Raw genomic sequence first — 20704 nt, forward strand, 5'->3', positions numbered from 1 at the left:
TTGAAATTTTGAAACTTTCAACTCCCAAGTATTATACAGATTCCTTTACACAAAAACCAGTCCAATTTTGACTCTTTGACTTCGACTCCGAAGTCAAAGAGTCTTCAGTCAAGAGAGTCACGTGGTCATTACATGAGAACGTAAACTTGCGTGTCCCGTCCATTAAGTATAAAGATTAGTGAACAAACGTAGAAAATGAGGTGTGGAATGGGGTCGTTTCCAAAATTTTAAAAGTATATTTTTCTGAAAGAGTATGTTTAAAAACATAGGATCTGACCATTTTTCAAATAATTTGTTTAAGTTAAATATTTTTAAAAGAATACTTAAATCGGAGCGCTTTCATTGTTCACGGCTTCTGCCGATGACATCACAAATGATGAAATGCCATTCAGTGTTGCCATTCACAGTGGAAAATATTTAATTCGCATCTTTACTCACATGTATTGGCACCGATATGGTTGATAGCAAGCGTAGTGCGCAATTTTAATGCGCTGCTTGATTATCATAACGTTTAAACTTAGTAGAAAGATGCGGCAAAGTGCATCATTTGTGACGTCATCAAGATCACGCCTTGTTTGAAAAATCGGACATTTTAAAAAATTAATTTAAAAAAAAGAAAAACTGTTGGGAAAATGAAAGTATTTTCTGGGTCCATGTTATTTTTTTGCTCATTCTATCCATTTTAATGACTAAAAGTAGTACTTTTGACTGAAGGAAACCACCCCATTGTAGTTTCTGTTTATTCCACTCTGAAGAATCCAACTGCACTCATTAATAAATACACGATTTTAATTTTAGTCTACAAATGTCGTCAACCTGAGGGTATGTACAGCTACTTGCCAGATTGCCAGAAATACGTCAAGTGCTCCCAAGGAAAACCAACCGTGGTCAGATGTCCAAGTGGTCAAGCCTTCCACAAATTAGAGGGACGCTGCGTGCCACAGTCAGAAGTCAACTGCGGAGTAGTTCCGGATCAAACGAGTGTTAAGGGTGAGCACATATAATTTTAAAATGCTCCTCTCTCCCATAAATTACAAAAATAAGTTCACTGTGGAATAGTTTCGGAACACACACGTGTTAAGAGTGAGTATGTATACAGTAGAAATCCAACTATCCGAAGCAATTGGAACCAGACCTCAATCGAAAAATCAAAATTTCGGAGAGTTCGATTTTTCTGAAAAAGGGTTCTATTTTAATCTACTAATGTATGCATGGTGAAAATGAGAGAAAAAACAGCTATTTTTAAAGAAAAAGACATCAAACAATAAAAGGGTTAATTAACAAAGTGTTAAAGAATAAAAGGTTTACATGAAATACACCGCCAGCTCAGTCAATTCCAGCCGAGGACTGCAGTTTTGTGCTTATTAGCACTCATCAGTCCCGCATAGGAGTGATTGAGGTGGAGGTGGAAAACCTCTTAAGGAAGCCAAGAGTGCCAAACAAACTGGTAGCTAATACAGAATTAGCGCTGACCAGACGAGGGACCGAAGCAATGGTTTGGTTCGACTCGAAGATTAAAGGCAAGGCAGGTATATTCAGTAAGTTACCACCCTATAGCCAGGGCTAAGGCAAAAATACATGAAATACACCGCCAGCTCTGCCTATTTTTGCCTTAGCCGGTAAAAGCCGGTAGTGGTTTTGCCTATAGGGCGGTAACTTACTGAATAATAAAAGGGTTAATATAAAGGAAACTTAAAAGGTTACCTTTATATTAAAGGCAACACCTTTATATTAAAGGCAACACCTTTATTAAAAAGTTGACATCTTTTATGCTAAGCGCACTTACCAGGGCTGAACATTAGAACAGTATGTTAAATGAACGTCATTGCTCGCTGAACATTTCGGTAAGTTCGCTGTTTGAACAGCTTCGCGAAGAGAAGTATAATACCCACAAGCGGAAACAATCATTATTTTGCGAACTGCAGTATTCTTTCTCTTTATTTATTTATTTATTTTTTTGAAATTCTGAAAACGATTTAGACTACAAGTATTAGCGATTCGGATAGTTGGAGACCGCATAGTTAGAGTTCTGCTGTAATTTTAAAATGATCCATTATTCCACAAATGAAAAAAAGTAAGGGCAGTCATTCCTTCTTCTCAGCATCTTGATAAAAGAATTTTTCCAAGGAGGAATAATTTAAGCCGAAAGTTAATAAATTTTTATGAATCAGAAAAATATTGCTAGCTTTTAGCGGTTTTTGCTCGTTTTAAGCAAGTGATTCTCCTACAGATGTAAGATTGTACAAACCAAATCTTTCTGATTTCCTTGCTAAATCCGAATTCTCATTAAACCTGAAGTCGTAGTAAGCGAGTTTGACTCTACATATTTGTACATCAAAAGTTTAATATTCAAACAAATCTCTTACAAGTGACAAAGGTTTACATGAATCCAGGGGCGTGCATAGGTGGGGGGGGGGAGAGAAGGGACAGCTGTTGGGCCTGGGCTTAAGCCTGAAAGGGGTCCAATAATTTTAAAACTAAGGGTGAAATTTAGGGTGCAAACAATATGGAGGGAAGGGGGCAGAAAAGTCATTTGTGATGGGCCCCAAAATTTCTGTGCACACCTCTGAATGGATCCATTCTTTGTCTAAAAGTGTGAGTATCGGGTTTTAAGTAATCCGATTGAAGCTAAAAAGTTAGACACAAGAATTAGGGCTTTTCTTTGCTCAAGGTCAGTTTACTGTGTTTGTTGTAACTTCCGTCATAGGCAATCTTTCTAACCTTCTCCAGTTGTACAAAAAAGCTTTGTTTTCCATCTTTTCGGTCTCCATCGGGGATAAAAGCAGAGTGACAAAATGACCAATTTTGGGAATTTTACTGCCTTTGACTCTGATTGGCGATCGCAACTAAATGATCGCAACTAAAAAAAAAGTTAATTATACAAAAAAAAAAAAAGGAAAAAGAAAAAGAAAATCATCCAAACTAAAGAAATCAAACTAAAGACAGTTAATAATTTATTGATGGAATTCCTCGCGTAAAAGTTGAAAAGCTGCCAATTGAGGCATGCGTCCTTCAGCGGAAAACACTGCCCTAAAAGCTAGAAGATCTAGCATTTACTTAGGCTTGAGAATTATTCCATAATTTGATGTGTTATCCTTTCAGTTGAACTGACAGATAGCAAGGATTACAGATGTCCAACTCCAAGCGGAAACTACCCAAAAGTTGATGACTGCGCCAAGTATTGGAGCTGTGCACACGGCATCGCCAATGAACAAGATTGTGGAAACAAATTCTTCAACCCCGAGACCTTGGAGTGTGACGAACAGAAAAACGTCTCTTGTCGTAAGTTGCTTTTCAAAATCGTAATAAAAAACAAATCAACTTATTGATCATTATAAAATTACATAAAAATTTATGACAAAATTATTTTGTGACCTAAATTTGGGCTCAAAAATATTTTATTGAATTATGGCTCATAATTATCTTTTCGGCACGAACTGATTCTCTACAGATATTGACATTTTCTAAAAACTACATATAGAACATCGATAGCATCTGCAAACATTCTTTATCGACCTATAATGTTTACATCAGAATGTCGTCCATCATATACAGGGTGACACAAAAAACCAGAGTTTTTTTCAACAATTCAGCAAAACCAAAATAAACGTTTTATTCATACTACAGTAGAAACTCGATAATCCGAGATAATTGGGACCGTTAGTGCCTCGGAGTTTAGATGTCTCGGTTAATAGAAACTTTGTATAAAAACTAGTCAAGATCTAAATTTTTTAAAATGTACTAATGAAAAATATATCAGAATATTTTAAAAAAAAAGAAAAATAACATACAAAAAGTACTGTTTAGAGTTAAAAACGTAAAGTAAGAAAAAATAACTTGTAGCAAGTTTTAAAAAGTCTATTGAATTTTCTAGCAATGCCTAGTTAAATATTGAAACATACCATTTAAGAAAAAAACACAAATTTCCAGAAAATGTTTTTATTTTCAAATTAGAAATTCATCCTTTTATTTAATTTACATTATATTTTGAAAATGCCTGTTACCTTTCTTGAACAATTATCGGCTCGGTTAACAGGAACTTCGGTTAATCGAGGTTCTACTGTAATTGAAACCTTAAGACTTGCCATTTAAGCAACACTGATGATAATTATCACTTTTCAAAAATTACGTCCTTTAGATGGCGTTCTCCTGTACAAATGCTTTTGTGAGTCCTTTAGATGGCGTTCTCCTGTACAAATGCTTTTGTGAAATCTGTACAGGAAGACGCTATTTAAAAGATGTGTAATTTTACGTAGCACTAAAGGCTCGATTTATTTTTGTGGCGTTGTGCCTTTTCCTCCCAGATAAGAACGCGCGCGTACACACGCTCAAATTTGTCGTCAATCTTGTTACATTTTTACTGTGATAATTTTCTTAGTTTTCAATTTATCTCTTCACTTAGCTTAATGATCTCTCTGGAACTCCTGAACATTACATATTCAACTGTCCTCTAACCAGCTCTTTCCATTGCACTTACAATTCCAACTTTTCCTTTTCCAAAATTATTACACATACTCTATCTCTCATCCAGTTACACGCAAGAATATCCATAAAATAATGTCACTATCTCAAGCAGATGACTTTAAATATCCAGCCAAAAAACTTTCAAAATTGCAGTTTACATTGTATTTATCAGCCACCCCAGTCTTATTCACTTGTATACTTTGTTCATTTTATTGTTTATGATTTTATATTGGTTTCTGTATGTATCAAAATTGTTCTAGCGAGTGTCGCTAGTGAACTGTTCTGTTCACCACATCCGGTTAAACCCTCACCAGGGTTGATACGGTGGTGATTGGTGGGGTTTAAATAAATATTTACTAATAATAAAGCTGAAAGTCTCTCTGTCTGTGAGGATCTCTGTGACGCGCATTGCGCCTAGACCGTTCGGCCGATTTTCATGAAATTTGGCACTAAGTTAGTTTGTAGCATGGGGGTGTGCACCTTACCCAGGTAGCATTAACTCATCGGATTTTGCTCGGCCGATCATCGACTCCTCCTAAACTCATCGCGTAATGCACGCTGATATCGTTGCGATCAGAATCCGAGAACGGTTTTCGATGAGCTGTTTTTTATCGGAAAACTATATCGTTACGATCAAATTTTCCGATGAAAATTTGCCGAGCTGCATTTCATCGGAAAAAGAGATCGTAACGATCAAATTTTCCGATGAAAATTTGCCGAGCTGCATTTCATCGGAAAAAGAGATCGTAACGATCAAATTTTCCGATGAAAATTTGCCGAGCTACATTTCATCGGAAAAAGAGATCGTAACGATCAAATTTTCCGATGAAAATTTGTCGAGCTGCATTTCATCGGAAAAAGAGATCGTAACGATCAAATTTTCCGATGAAAATTTGCCGAGCTACATTTCATCGGAAAAAGAGATCGTAACGATCAAATTTTCCGATGAAAATTTTCCGAGCGAAATTTCATCGAAAAACGAAATCGTAACGATCAAGTTTTCCGATGAAAATTTGCTAAGCTACATTTCATCGGAAAAAGAGATCTTAACGATCAAATTTTCCGATGAAAATTTGCCGAGCTACATTTCATCGGAAAAAGAGATCGTAACGATCAAATTTTCCGATGAAAATTTGCCGAGTTACATTTCATCTTAAAAAAAGTAGGTCGTTTAAATTTTCCGATAAAAATTTTCCCAATCTAAATTTTTTGGAAATCTCCCAACTGTTAAAATAGGATAAATTTTATTATTCGAATATCCGACTATTGATCAAACGTAAGGCTATACGGATCAACATTCAAGTTTGAGAATCGGAGGAAAAATGACTGAGACTTTGACTCCGAATCCGACTCCTGGATTTTGGAAGGGTTTACTTCAATTTGCTGCAAAATCAATTCAACTTTAACTCCACGATTCCAACGCCGATTACCTCACTGGAATTGCGAACAAAATGAGACTCCGGCTCTTGAATGATTTCTCTCTATCTCCAAAACAATTCCACTCCTGACTCCCAAAATTACCGACTCCGACTCTTCAGTAGCTGGCGCCATAAGTATATTCACTGAATAAAATTCTCACTTTCCGTTCAGAAATCTGTCATGGCCTTGCCACCCGATAGATGGCGCCACAAATGATTTTCCATTTAATACATTATTTTCCGCCATGGAGCGAGCATAACTTGTCTAGTGGTTAGCATATGAATCTCGTATTCCAGAAGACTAGGGTTCGATTCCCGGCTAGAGCGATTAAGATTGAACTCATGAATCACGCTCATCAAAAGTTGTTAAATTAGAAATTAATTAAACAAGTTAATAAAAAATAATATATATTAAGTAATTCCCAAATGACGTCATCCGAAAATACCCCTCCTGCAAGTTTTCTTCCCCCGGTTATTTTTTTTTCCTCCTTGCTTGTCCCTATATCGTAGTTGTTACTACTTCTCATCGTATTTTCATCCTAAATTCATCGGCTCGGAACAACAGCACTGCTCGTATATTGCTCCAAATTTCATCGTATTTTCATCCAAAATTCATCGCCTCGGAACAGCACTGCTCGTATATTGCTCCAAATCTCATCGTATTTTTATCCAAAATTCATCGCCTCGGAACAGCACTGCTCGTATATTGCTCCAAATCTCATCGGTATAGGGAGCAAAATTCATCGGATTCCGATGATCGGATTCTACTATTGCCGATGAGACATATTGGAGCAATTTCCGATGAAAACTCATCGGAATCCGATCATCGACCGATCAAAGTTTGATCGGATTTCGATGAACGGCCGATCATCGGCCGATGAGTTGATGCTACTCGGGTAAAGCGGTTTTTTGAAAATTTGATGTGGTTCTCTTTCTATTCCAATTTCAAGAAGAAAATTATCATAAGATAGACAAATTACGAAATTATCATAACGTGGAACCGTAACATGGCCACAAGCCAATTGGCGAGAAAATTCACCTTACATTATTTGTAAATATACAGGCGAACCAAAAGACCTTTTAATTTTCTATAACGGGCAAAGCCGTGCAGGTACCACTAGTAATTAAATAAAACAAATAGTGATTTCTTTCGTAGCTGCTTATGAAATCGGAAAGAAGGTGATTTGCTACTTCGACAACGACCCACCTGCAGGCGAGGAGATTTTGCCCGAAGACCTTTCTCCTTATCTCTGCACACACATCCACTACAATAATGCTATGCTGGAGCACTCCGGAGACTCCTACACGATTTCCTCTACCAAAAGGGAGAACGACATTGTCCTTGGATACTACAAGGTAAAATTTTTGGCTTTCATGATGGGGGATTCGTGTAAAAAACATTACAGTTGCGTTAATTTCTGGATATTTGGCTTCAAATTTGTAACATTTTCATTGATCGTGGATTTCGACTTGCAACAATAAACAAAACTACGGACTATACGGATCATATTCGCTGGCTGTAGCTTGAGCACCACTGTTCTAGATCAAAAAGTCTTTGGAAATATCAAATAATAAGAAAAACTGGCGTGGTTATACACAAAGTGTCGCACAAAAATAAACTATTGGTTCAAGGCAAAGACCATTTCACTAATTGGCTCGAACATTACAAAAAAAAAATAATAATAATAATGATAATAAATAAATAAATAAATAAAAAAAATAAAATGAAAATAAATAAATAAATAAAGAAAAAAATAAATAAAATAAAATGAAAATAAATAAATAAAATAGGGTGTGTCGTAACGGCACAAGATAGAAGTGAAACTTGTGTATTACAGCAAATCATTTTAATTATTTATCTAAATAACATAGACAGTTTATCATTCATTTATTTACAGAAAATTATATACATATGTGTCATTGTGCATCATCTTCTTCGTTTTTAAGAAGAGAAATTACCGTTTTCCTACACAAACTAACATTGCTGCACAGCACAATTGGACTGATAGGCAGAGGTGCTCAATCGGCAGAGCGCTAAGCTTCGAATCCATCAGACCCAGGATCGAGTCCCGGCCAAGACCTCTTAGGCATATTCACAACAAAATTGTATATTTAAATGAAGAAAAGGGATTATATACAACGAGAGCACTAAAAAAATATTTGAAATGCGTTATTTATGGATGCTCTGTTGACAACCAACCTCTTTTCTAACCTACGTAATTACAGAAAAGTGGCTAAAACCGTTGATTTTTTAAAACTTTCAGGACACTGAATTAGTTAAAACTACATTTCTAAATATGTAATGGGATCGTGTTGTTCGCAGTAACATAATTTATTCATGACTAGAAATTAAAGCTACTTTTAATTTGATCGTTGAATTTCATCCTTACTATTTAGTCAAATGCGGTTATGCCTTTAATCGTCCTTCCTAAGACATTGACTTATTTTTCATTTTCTCTTATAAATATTACTGGGAGACTGACTATTTAAACTGAAACTTTGTGTGGTGCTTCACGTTTTATAGTCCCCTTCAGCACTGTTGGCACTCAGTTCAAAAGTCAAAAATATTAAATTCATGTTAAATGGGGTGAGCTGTAATTGTGATATGCGTCGAGACTTCCACATTGTGCTTACTTACGTCGAGTTTGGCGAGAGTTTTCTGTTGAAATTTATTTCTCATTGTAAACAAGCAACGAGGCTTGTCGAAAAATTTTGTTTTGCCAACGCTTGATTAGAGCAACCCTCTCTTATTCTCTCATTTTCTACCGGTTTTGAAGTGGACTCGTCCAATGACGAATGCCAGCAATGCTAAGGGGGACTGTACTTTTTTAGAATTGCAGCATATGTTTCTCCGTTATGCTAACTCATTTCTCCAAACATTTGTTATGACTTATTTAAAAAAAAAAAAAACGTTTACACTCAATTTTCTCCTTAGAGAGTGGTTGATTTGAAGAAACTGAACCAAAAATTGAAAGTGATGCTGACTCTGGGCGGATGGAAAGACAGCGAATCTGCAAAGTACTCGCAACTCGTCTCCAACGTCAACAAGTGGCCCTCCTTCATCCAGGCTGTGATTCAGTACCTGAGGTTGTACAACTTCGATGGTCTGGAGTTCGACTGGGAATTCCCAGTCTGCAGAACCAAAGACTGCAACGGAAGACCACCAGTTGTTGCTCAAAAGGAACAGTTTCAATCATTCTTGGAGGTAAGGTGACACAGTGGAGGCAAGAGAGGATAACATACAGTCAAACCCCACAATAACGACCCCTCAGCGCCCTGGCTTAGGAAATCGCTATAATCGAGGGTTCGCTACATCCGATTTTTGGAAGAAAAAAAAAGTCCTTACTTTCCAAGATAGTACTTTTACAATGAATGTCTCTATCACACGAATTTTATTATTGGAAAAATAGCATTAAGTAAAATATAAGTCTTAACTATTGTATTCATCAATTAACAAATTTTTTAGAAATGTATCTTTTCATTTATCCGTAATATGGGAAGGAAAATGTTATTTTTGATTGTAAGCTTTTATGTACGTTTCGTTGAATTTTTTCTTAACTATTGCAAACAAATTTACAACTTGTTTATCTGGTTTCTGTCGTAATTCTTTTTTCAAAACACTCAGAGCAGCCTGATAATTACAATTCTGCCAAAAAGTGGCTACAGTAAACTTAGAAAAGAAAATTGCTTGAAGTTGAAAATCGACATTCGCTGCTTTCCAATTTCAGAATAAATTTAACTTATCCGTTTTTTTTTTTTTTCTCGCTTGCGTAATTTATTTAGCTGTAGTCAGTGTGAAGTTCCCAATGCAATATTATCCGAGGAACAATATTTTAGAAATTTTTGGATCGCTATGCCGATTCTACAGCATTTAGGGTTCGTTACAATCGTTTGAAAATACATTAGAAACATAGGTCTTCAGTCGGAACCAATTAAACGTTCGCTACAACCGGGAGCTTGTTATATCCGGGAGCGTCAAAGCAAGTTATAAGTTACGGTATTTGTTTTACCTTTTTCATCCGCCATTAGACAGTGGCTGCAGCGCCCTCTATAGTTTATTGGGATTGCGAATTAACGCTCCAGTTGTCAACTCACCATACTGAAATAGTGAAGACCGATTTATTTTTCACAGATGCTGTATTCAAGACTTTCAGATGAAAAACTCCTTCTCTCTGTAAAAGTTTCTGGTGAGAAACCCGTGTTTGAAAACTCTTACAAAATGGAAAAAATAGGAAAGTAAGTTAGCGATTATGGAGCTTTTTTTCTTTTAGTTTTTTTTAAACCATCTTACCGTGAATTACACCCCATGGCTGAGTGACTGAAGTTTGAAGGAGCAACTATAGAGGTGAGGTCTAGGCGGCTAATCTGAACTTATGATCTCGTGTTTAGTATATTGTACTTAGTATATATATTCAAACATGAGGTATTTTGAGAACAAACGAACCTATGTGTGCATCGCATGACTTCCTTTTACTCCAATTCAATGTAATTTCCCCATTATTGGCATTTTTTATGTGATTCAATAGTTTACTCTCTAATTATCACCAACAATGGCCAAATTGAAACCAGATTTAAAAATAAAAAAAACGCCAAATTTGAAATTTGTCGCCAAGTTGGCAAAAAAAAACTTGGCAACCAAAATACTGGCGACATATCGCCAAGTGTCCGCCAAATTATAACACCACTTGAGTTTACATCGAAATTAACAATGATTTCCCCCTAAAAAAGGGGTAAAAGACCCCTTTAGAAGCCCCCGAATGCAACCAAAAGAGGAGGTGCACAACTAGACCCCACTAGGAGTCTGTGTACCAAATTTCAACTTTCTAGGATATACCGTTCTTGAGTTATGCGACATACATCCGCACATACGTACACACAAACGTCACGAGAAAACTCGTTGTAATTCTTATCCACGTGTGGTCGAGTCGAAAAAAAAAAAAAAAAACTCAACATTCATTCGGGGGTGAGCAAAATGGAAATTAAGGTCGATTTTTGAGTGAAAATTATTTCGCGAATACAACTTTCTTTTTTGTAAAAGGAAGCAAAAACAGTTAAGAAAATAAATTTGGATGCGCCACTAATGGCGCCCCTCAGCGAGCAAGTTATTAAGAAGCCCTAATCTAATATATTAACCGTGAAAATTTTCTCACACATCTTATACGTTCAAAAATTTTAGTACTGGGTCATTCCATGCGAAATGAGCAAAATTCGCAAAAAAGTGGTGGCCGCATGGTAACAGATTTTTATGAAATTTGGTATACAGGTTCCTTTTATGCCTATATAAAAATTTCTAAAATATTTTTGCTTAAAATTTTTTATTTGAATAGTTACATGCGATTGAAAATTAGTCAAATTGAACAGCATTCTCATAAATGCGAAATGTTGCATTTTTGAAGGCATTATTAACTGTATCTTATTAACTATTTAATGGAAACATAAAAGTTACATGTTGTTGCAATCTATAGAGTAGGGAAATTAATCTGATGTCAGTAAAATTTTCAAGGTTATTATAGTTAACTTTTAACCGAGTTTCAAAAACTGAACATATTTCAATTTTCTCATAATTAAGCATTTTAATTTTTAATCTCAATCTTTAAGGAATGCATTAGCTTGGCTGAAATTAATACCCAATAATGTGCTAAGTATCATAAAAGAAATACCTTACTTTCAAAGTTGTATTTTAACTCCTTTGTCTTCAAAATCAGTTTTAAACTTAGTGACATTTTATAAAATGATGATTTTCCCCTTCACATAGACACAAAAATTCAAATGAGGGAAAATTCAGACAACTTCAAAATTTTACAAGAATATAGAGCTGTGTTTCTACTATTTGCTTGAAGAAACTCGAAATTGGTTTTTGATTTCCAAACGTAAAATAAAATTCAGAAAAATAGCATTTTCTATGTGTTTTATGGGTCAATCCATACAAGTTCGATGGATGGGTGCGCTCGACCATGTTTAATTTTTTTGAAATTCATATCCCTAAAAGCTGGATATGAAAGATGTTTAAAACTCCTTTTATTTTTTCTCTCAACTGGACCTTTGATTTTTTAGAGGTCATCAAAAGTGATTTTCGTTGTCAAAAATGGTACTTTTAGATCTTTGCATTTTGGCCAAAATCTATTTGAATTACATTTATGACAATTACTTTAACGCTTTGATGCTGAAGTGCATAAATTGAGAGTCTTACATTGTGAGTTACGTAGCTGTAAGTTAATAATTAAAATAACGGTAACAGGTTAAAGTTCAGGGTCAAATGTAAAACTTTTACTCATTTCAAAGGGAGATATCTCGCGTAAGGAACGGAAACACAAAATGAAATACGGCAAAAACTAATCACTGGAACCATGCTAAAAAGAATATGTAACTGTTGCTGTGTGTTTGTGCATTCTTTATAGATTACAGCTCCTCAAAAATCGGAAAAATGAGAAAAATGACATTTTTAGATCCCTGTAAACCAAAAGGGGATGGAATTAAAAATAAAATTTCTTGGCCAATTGAATATTCCATTCAAGTACTATACATGTTATACATATTGTTTTTTGTATGTGGTTTGTAAAAAAGATACAGGTCTTTGAAATTGAACAATTTTGAATATTCCATTCAAGTACTATACATGTTATATATATATATATTTTTTGTATTTGGTTTGTAAAAAAGATACAGGTCTTTGAAATTGAACAATTTTGCTAGTCAATTCACACACTAAAACAGAAATAAAAAGTGAAAACTTCATTGCATCTTCTTAAATTACATATATTGCGCCCTATATAATACATTATACTGAAAAAACATATTGTAATTTTCAAAATAATTATTTTAATTTTATAACTTGGAAATATTTGAACATGAATGAGTAGTTTATACTAAATGGAACCTGTATGGATTGACCCTTATGTGAAATTACGAGAATTCAAAACACTAGATAAAAGGCTCAATGCTGCAAAAGCAAGTATATCTAACATTTATTTCGATTTTTAAAAAATATGCATTTTAGCAAATACTTCATAAACATGCTTTTGAGAAAATGAAACACGAAAGAAATGGTTAGTTTTGCTAAACTTACAATAAAAAGAACTAACTAATGAAATTTTGCCTAAGTTCAAGTTACTCTAGTAGCAAAAATACGCTGATACCAATGATTAAAATTTAATAGCATCTAAAAGACACTTCAATATATTACATAAAAAAACTTGAGTAAATTTAGAGCATTCCCTCATCTTCGAAAAAACATCTGAAATAGAGGAAAAAATGAAATTTTCGGAAATTTTCGATTTTTTAAAGTACGATTTCGTCATCAAGAAATTCATAAACAATAACTAAATTAGAGCAGATAGTTATTTATAGATAGTTTTTCAATCTGAATCATTTTTACTCTTATATTTTCATTAAAAGTGCTAGAAGAGTGATTTGAAATCTGAAGTAAATTGGCAAACTTTCAATATTTGTTAATATCTCAGATTCAAAAAAAGATCCGAATAAATTTTACTTTGCTTTTTCCCAATAGAGATTTGTTTATAGAATGCGGAAATATTTATTTTTTAAGTTTACGTTTATAACTTATGGAGTAATTGAGTCACAAACTGGCAGCAATGAACTCTGAAAATTTAGGCTTAGCGTAAGCATCAACTTCTCATGTCAATAACAAAACAACAAATAGTTTTTAAACTTCCATACTTTGCATTCCCTCACAGATATGCATGGTTTACCTAAATAAAAATTTTCATTGAAATCTGTGACATGTCAGCCACAGCTGATTTGCTCATTTCGCATGGAATGACCCTACTATTAAAGCACTTATATTCGCACGGCTTTAATTTTCGCGAGGCCGTTGGAATTGAAAAAAATTTATAAGCCTCGTGAAATATTATTATTATTATTTTTTTCAACATCTGGTTTTGTTCTGGTAAAATTCAAATTTCTAGCATTTTGAGAGAACTAAGTGCCATGGACAGCTCCACATTCATTGTGAGCTAAGCCACACTTTTAATTACGTTGCTAAGTGGGAAAAGAATAATAATGCACGATCTATGGGATACTAAAAAAAGAAATCCAATTTCCATTTGTATTTAAACATTTTTTAAAAAGAAATTTAACTGTTACTTGTTTCTTTTTATGGTTTTTTTCAAACATTACATGTTTCATTTCTGTTTACCCTAGTGTCACTGATTACATTGTTGTTATGGCATACCTACCCCCTGGTGAATCGCAATTCGACACTGTTCCACCTTCTGTCCTAAACGCTGGAAAGAACAAAAAACACACAAACGAAGATGCGGTAAGCTTTTTTCATAGTTTTGAAACATTTACTTTTGCAATAAATAAATATCTTTGCGCCCAGGTATAACAGGAAACATCCAACGTTGTTTAGCATAAATAAGCAGATTGCGGAATACACGTGTATCGGGGTTTCAAGGAATCCCTTTTTCAATGGGGTCGTTTCCAAAATTTTAAAAGTATTTTTTCTGAAAGAACATGCTTAAAAACATAGGATCTAACCATTTTTTAAATAATTTGTTTAAGTTTTATGTTTTTAAAAAATTACTTAAATCGTTGAGCTTTCATTGTTTACATTTCTTGCCGATGACATCACAAATGATGAACTACCATTCTGTGTTGCCATTCACAGAGAAAAATATTTAATTCGCATCTTTACTCACTTGTATTGGCAACGATATGGTTGATAGCAAGCATAGAGCGAAATTTTAATTCGCTTCTTGATTATCATAATGTGGAAACGCGGTACAAAGATGCGCCAAAGAGCATCATTTGTGACGTCATCCCAGACAGCCACATATCTCCAAACTACTTCCTATAGATATCTAAGGTATAACAAGCTGGACATTGACCTTATCCAACAGATATCTATAGCATATCCGAATGTCCAAGAGAATATCCACCAGAGGTAAAAAGGTTGCAACGTCTGGAATCCAAGCGACGTCGAGATATCTCGATCTCCCTTGGATATGCTGGAGATATGGAAGGGAGGTTTTGGATAGCTCTTGGTTATGCTATAGATATCTCTTTCATGTTCAAACGATATTATATCCAGATAGCTCTAGGATATCGTATGGTTATGAAATAGATATGCATTTTAAATTTCTTAGATGTATATGAGATATCAAAAGCGATGTTTTCTGGATTTGATGTAGTTTTAAATATACTTTAAAGCTGTAAACAAATTTGCAGGTTTAAAAATCATTTTTTTCTATTAAAAAATAAATTATTTATAAATATCTTCATTTTCAAGGCTCAATGCAGTTATAACAGACCATTTACTGATAATATGAGTAAAAGTGTTGATATGTATAACTAACTCATCTGTTAATACAAAAAGTTATGATTTTTAAACCTGTAAATTTTCTTACAGCTTTAAAATATTAAAGAAATTAGTAACATGTCTTTCACTGTATAATTCTTACGAAAAGTTTTAATTTCCACAATATTATAAACGATGTCTTATATTTCAAATGGTAATGATGTTGTAAAGATTTAGGGCGTTAGAAATCGAAGTTTTTTTCAACTTATGAATAAGTTATTTATAAATATATACAATTTTACAGGCTCAATGCAGTATAACAGTCATGTTATTGATAGTTATTTATAAATAAATTATTTATTAATACAAAAAGGTTGAGTTTTTATATCTGTCTTACAAACTTTGTAATAATTACTTGCAGATTTCCTTTTTTTTTCTTTCATACAAAGGATGAGTTTTCCCTCATTTCTCCTCCAATAATATAAAGAAAAAGTAATCATAACTGAAATAATAGCATTGTGACTGAATTTAGGTAATGTTTTTTTTTTTTTTTTAAAAAAAGGTCTTTTAGCATGAAATTCAAGATTTATGTCAAACAAAGCAATAAACAATGTTTGCTTTTATGCTAGACAGTTAAACACGTACTAAAGCAAAATTAAAAAAAAAAAAAATTCAAAGTAAAAATTACCATCTCTTAATTTTATTTTGTTATTGATCTCTCTTTTTTCAATTATTATTTTCTTTTTTTTGAAGTTCACATATTTGGGTATTGGTTTTTGCCACTTCAGTTAAAAAAAATTCCCTGCATTTTCCAGAGTTGTAAAAAAGAATATCAAAATTTCCTGTACTCTCCCTGTCTTTTCAGGTTTCCCTAACCCTGCAAATTATGTACATTGTGTTTGGAACCATAATCTTGATTTCATTTCACTTTTTGAGAAGTTGAAAAATTATATCTTATAACAATTATAATACATAAAAATTATATCTTATGACAAATATTTTAGTGAAACTTATCTTTTTATTAAAAATTTAGAGAAACCGACAGAAATAGCTCAAAGATCTTTATTTACATACACATAAGCAAGTACTGTACATAAAAAATTAAATAATAGATTGGGAAGCATGCTAGAAAAAGAATTTCAACTGTTAAACCATTAAGTTAATTTTGCTAAAAAAGAACATAGTTATGTCAAAAACATACTATAACGATTGAAAAGAAATGATGCTAAATAATTGTTCACCTACAAATTTTATTAATACGAATTATTAAGCAAAGCAAAGCAGAAAATCACTGATAAAATTCAAAATAATTAGAATGCAAATTAAACCAACGTATATCAAAAATGTATGCACAATTACATGAAGAAATAAACTAATACAAATTAATACATAATACAAACTCAAAGTATTGAGCTCAGCGACCGCTTGCGTTCAAAACAGAACACAAGAAGCGAGAGAAATGGCGTGGCTGCTCGACTCTTAACTGATTAACCACGTTTTGTAAAATTTGGAGAGCACGAGGCCTCAAGCGTTTAAGTTACAGTTAATTAACACTATGCCACACATTTCAATGCAATAAAAAATATTGTTTTTTAATAAAACATGAAAAATAAAACAATTTCATGCAGATGTCTGAATGTAAATAAATCCAACAATATCTATAAGTCAAATAGCTAAGAGATATCTTGAAAAATATATGTCCTAGACATTTGCTATGTAACATGGAGGTTATCGAATAGTTATCTACAGGATATCCAAATATCTATATCTGAAACATGTAAAGGTCTGGATATCTCACAGATATGAAAAAAATCCAAATCCACGATTTGGATACACCCAGATGTCCAGTGGATATCCGAATATCCATATCTAAAACATGTAACAGTCTGGATATCTGGTAGATATTAGAAACTCCAAATCCATGTCTTGGATATTCCTGGATGTCTGCCAGATAACTAAAATATCCAGCAGATATCTCGATATGTGGTGGATCTTTTTGGATGTCTAACAGATATTTGTGGTTGTCTGGGATCAAGACCACGCCTTGTTTGAAAAACCGGACAGTTTAAAAAATCAATTAAAAAATAACTGTTGGGAAAATGAAATAATTTTCTGGGTCCATGTTATTATTATTATTATTTTTTTTTTTTTTTTGCTTATTCTATCAATTTCAGTGACTAAAAGTACTACTTTTGATTGAATGAAACAACCCCTTCAAAGATGTGAGTTTCTAGATGTAAAGACATCCAGTAAGAGCTACTTAAGAAACTCAAAAATATTACTATTGCTCAGGGTCAGCGGGCAAGCTCCAGTAGAGCTTACTAGATGTCTTTACATCTAGAAGCTGACATCTTTGAATTGAAAAAGGGGTTTCTTGAAACCCCGAAACACGTGTATTCTGTAATCTGCTTATTTGCGTTAAACAACGTTCGATATTTCCTGCTATTTACTTTTGCACTTCTTAATCCTGGATATAAGTGCAATTCTAACAATTATAATTTCAAAATAATCACGTTAATATTTTCTTCAATGCCATGTACTTGTTTATTCGCTGGCGCTAATTTATTCAAGCACTCGGAATAAATAAGAACTGGTTAATAAGTATTGCTTCCAGATCTGGCCAGTTCAGAATATATTACTCAGCATGAGAACTTATGAGATGAATCCCTGGTTTAATCTACAATAGGCAAAAACATCGATAATCAGAGGAATCTGTTGACAATCAAAGGAATTTATGTATTCGGTGGTTCAAACTGTGAATATATTAGGTATATCTAGCAACAAAGACATTTTGTATACCGACTAGTGAATGAAAAACTCGTGATTTTTTAGGAATAATAAGTATTGAAAGCTGTTTTTTTTATATTTCTTGGCAATAGTCACATTCTTCCCCATATTTCTAAATAAAGAAGGACTAGGAAATGCTGTGTTTGTCACTACTTGGGAGCGGGGGGTTATTTACTGTGCTGAGCTACTTTATCATTGCAACCCCACAAAGAAATTGATGCAGAATCATAAAAGTTCTCCCAAATTTTTAGAAATAATTTCATTAGCAAAATTTTTTTTACTGCCATGCAGGGCGCTTTTTAGGGAGGTCAGGGGGTCAATGGCCCCCCTCCCCAGCTCTGAAAAACTAGCAATTTTATTGAAAGCGGACGTAGTTTTGCTGTTTTATGATAAAATTTTATTACTCTTCCAATTCATTTCGGAGGAATGAAATAAACGAAAACTAAATTTCGTAACCATGATGAAATCTATTCAAAATTTTTTTAAAAAAAATTTAAAAAAGAGATGGAAAACGATTAAGAAAGAAGAGATATATATGATTGTTATTTTTGAGTTTGAATGGTTGACCTTTTGCCCTTAAAAAATACCAAAACACCATGTAGGGGCGTTAAAAATATCTTTGGTTGTAAGATTTGCTAAATCTGGGATAAATTAGGATAAATCTACTTCTGCAAGAAACGGTTGTGAATTTTTCGAACTGAGAAGATTATATAAGGCGAGTAGCTAGTAATTATATGAAATAACCCTTATTAGAAACTACATTTTAATATCTGTTTTCTTTCTTTTCAGTCGACAATAATGGCTCTTTGGAAACACAAAGTACAAGACTCGAGTAAACTTATTCTTGGTGTACGTGGAAATGCCCGCGCCTACCAACTGAGTGACACCACGAAAACAGACGTTTACTCGCCAATCCCAGCTCATGGAATAGCACCACAGGACATGTCCTATCGTACAGTAAGTTACAAACAGGGAATTTTCATTTTTATCTATCATGGGTGCTTTTTTGCCAGAAATAAAACATTGACTTGGTTATTTTGTTGATTTGAGACTCACAAACAGATAACTTTACGGTGTAAAATTCCAATTTCAAAATGGTTGCATATAAAGGAGAAAGTCTTAAAAACTTTCTCGCCGCACTTGAAATTTCAAATCGAAACAAATGCGAGGGGTTTATTAAAGTAACTTTAACTGCAAAAAGTTATTGCTTTGAGGTTGTTGAAACATTTATTAATAAAAAAAATCACATGGTGTTAAGTTAAGAGAGTGTAATGGCCATCAAAAGAAAGAATCGTCACTACCCCATTTAAGAGGATTACACGACTTAACAGAAATACGACATGGTCGCTGTTGCATTGATTCACTGCTGCGTGACACGTTGAGGCAAGTTTGATAAGATTTGGTTTCGGAATATTCATGTCTACTGGACCACCAAAGGTTCGTCTATTAACACCTGTGGTGTTAACTTACATTCATTCTCAGATAAAATAAACTTTGTTGTTATTCTCCGTTACAGTTTATTATACTACTTTCAATCTTTGAGAGAGTTCCGTTGTACCCCGCAGGAGCTATTCAGTTAAAAAAGAAATTACACGTAAAGTTGAAAAGTAAACATATCACTTGCATTTAAAACCCATCCTTTGCTATTTCTCTGCATATAAGTTTCAATACGGCACCATCATAAATTTTCTATTTTGTTTGTCTCTCTGCGGTCAAGCTTTACTATTCTTTCTCTAAAGCTTGACCGCGGAGAGATGGTGGCGCGGAAACATCATTTGTGTCATCTGTAATATAGGTGTTTTGTTATTATGCTGTAATACGAGTAGATAGGATCAGCGAAAACGTGCCTCTCACTACTCGGTGCTTTCTGGCTGATTGTACCAATTACAAATGATACAAAGGATAATTCCGCTTCAAGGACATCCAACATATCTCCGTGGTAAAGCTTTACACTAGATAACTGGTTGTATTCAATGATTTTTTTTTTCTTTTCTAGGTTTGCTCCCTCCTGCAATTTCGTGCTTGGAAGAAAGGAAGCAGTCCTCAAGTAGCTGACTTCATCTATCTAGATGTTGCATGGATCGGTTACCAGAGCCCAGAAAACTTGCGCAAATTTGCAGAACACGTAATGAGGCATTCTTACGGAGGTGTGGCACTCATTAGTAACTTAGCAGATGACTTCAAAGGTCGCTGCTGTCACGTCAAGAACCCCTTGCTCAAGGGCTTAACAGTTGGTTTCAGCAGGAGAGGAATGACACCTAGTGAGTTCGGTTGCCCTTGAGAACTTTAAAAAATCATAATTGCTTTGCTTATACATTAACAAATTTACCGAATGTTTTCTGAATGTAAAATATCATTTACGAAAAGTACATATACATTTCTGCTTTAGCTGTTTGTCATATTTGTAATTTTATACATGTAGAAATATTATTAAGTGTGTTTTCTCAATAAATATTTATTTGCTTAAATGTGAATCTTATATTTCACCGAGGTTTAAACTTTTTACATAAATCATATAATTAGCATTGCTCCAACCTACAATTATGCTCTTTCATTCATTGCGCAAATGTGGAGGCAACCATATACTTCAGAAAGGTAGCTTCCAAATAAGGCCTGATCATAGCTTTGAAATCGCTCCTTTTAGAAATGAGAAGTTGTATAACGCTCACGGAGTTGCCAGATAGGAGTCTTCATGATATTCTTTCATTCAATGCGCAAATGTGAAGAAACCACACATTAGGACTGTAGTTTCCTATTAAAGTCCGATCCCTGCTTT

At 33.9% G+C, this 20704-nt stretch overlaps 1 protein-coding gene across 1 annotated transcript in view; it reads left to right on the top strand.

The window, feature by feature from the left end:
• Positions 1-20382, top strand: part of LOC129224978 (probable chitinase 10) — a 60096-nt gene extending 39714 nt beyond the window's left edge. The window contains exons 7-14 of the mRNA XM_054859526.1: positions 799-990; positions 3103-3282; positions 7039-7238; positions 8818-9087; positions 10015-10118; positions 14043-14160; positions 18718-18885; positions 19925-20382. Of these exons, the coding sequence (XP_054715501.1) occupies positions 799-990; positions 3103-3282; positions 7039-7238; positions 8818-9087; positions 10015-10118; positions 14043-14160; positions 18718-18885; positions 19925-20209 (1517 nt within the window). The 3' untranslated portion in view covers positions 20210-20382. The remainder of the gene's footprint in view (positions 1-798; positions 991-3102; positions 3283-7038; positions 7239-8817; positions 9088-10014; positions 10119-14042; positions 14161-18717; positions 18886-19924) is intronic.
• Positions 20383-20704: the final 322 nt, after the last annotated feature.

This window comes from Uloborus diversus, chromosome 6 (assembly GCF_026930045.1).
Source record: "Uloborus diversus isolate 005 chromosome 6, Udiv.v.3.1, whole genome shotgun sequence".
NCBI lineage: Eukaryota > Metazoa > Arthropoda > Arachnida > Araneae > Uloboridae > Uloborus > Uloborus diversus.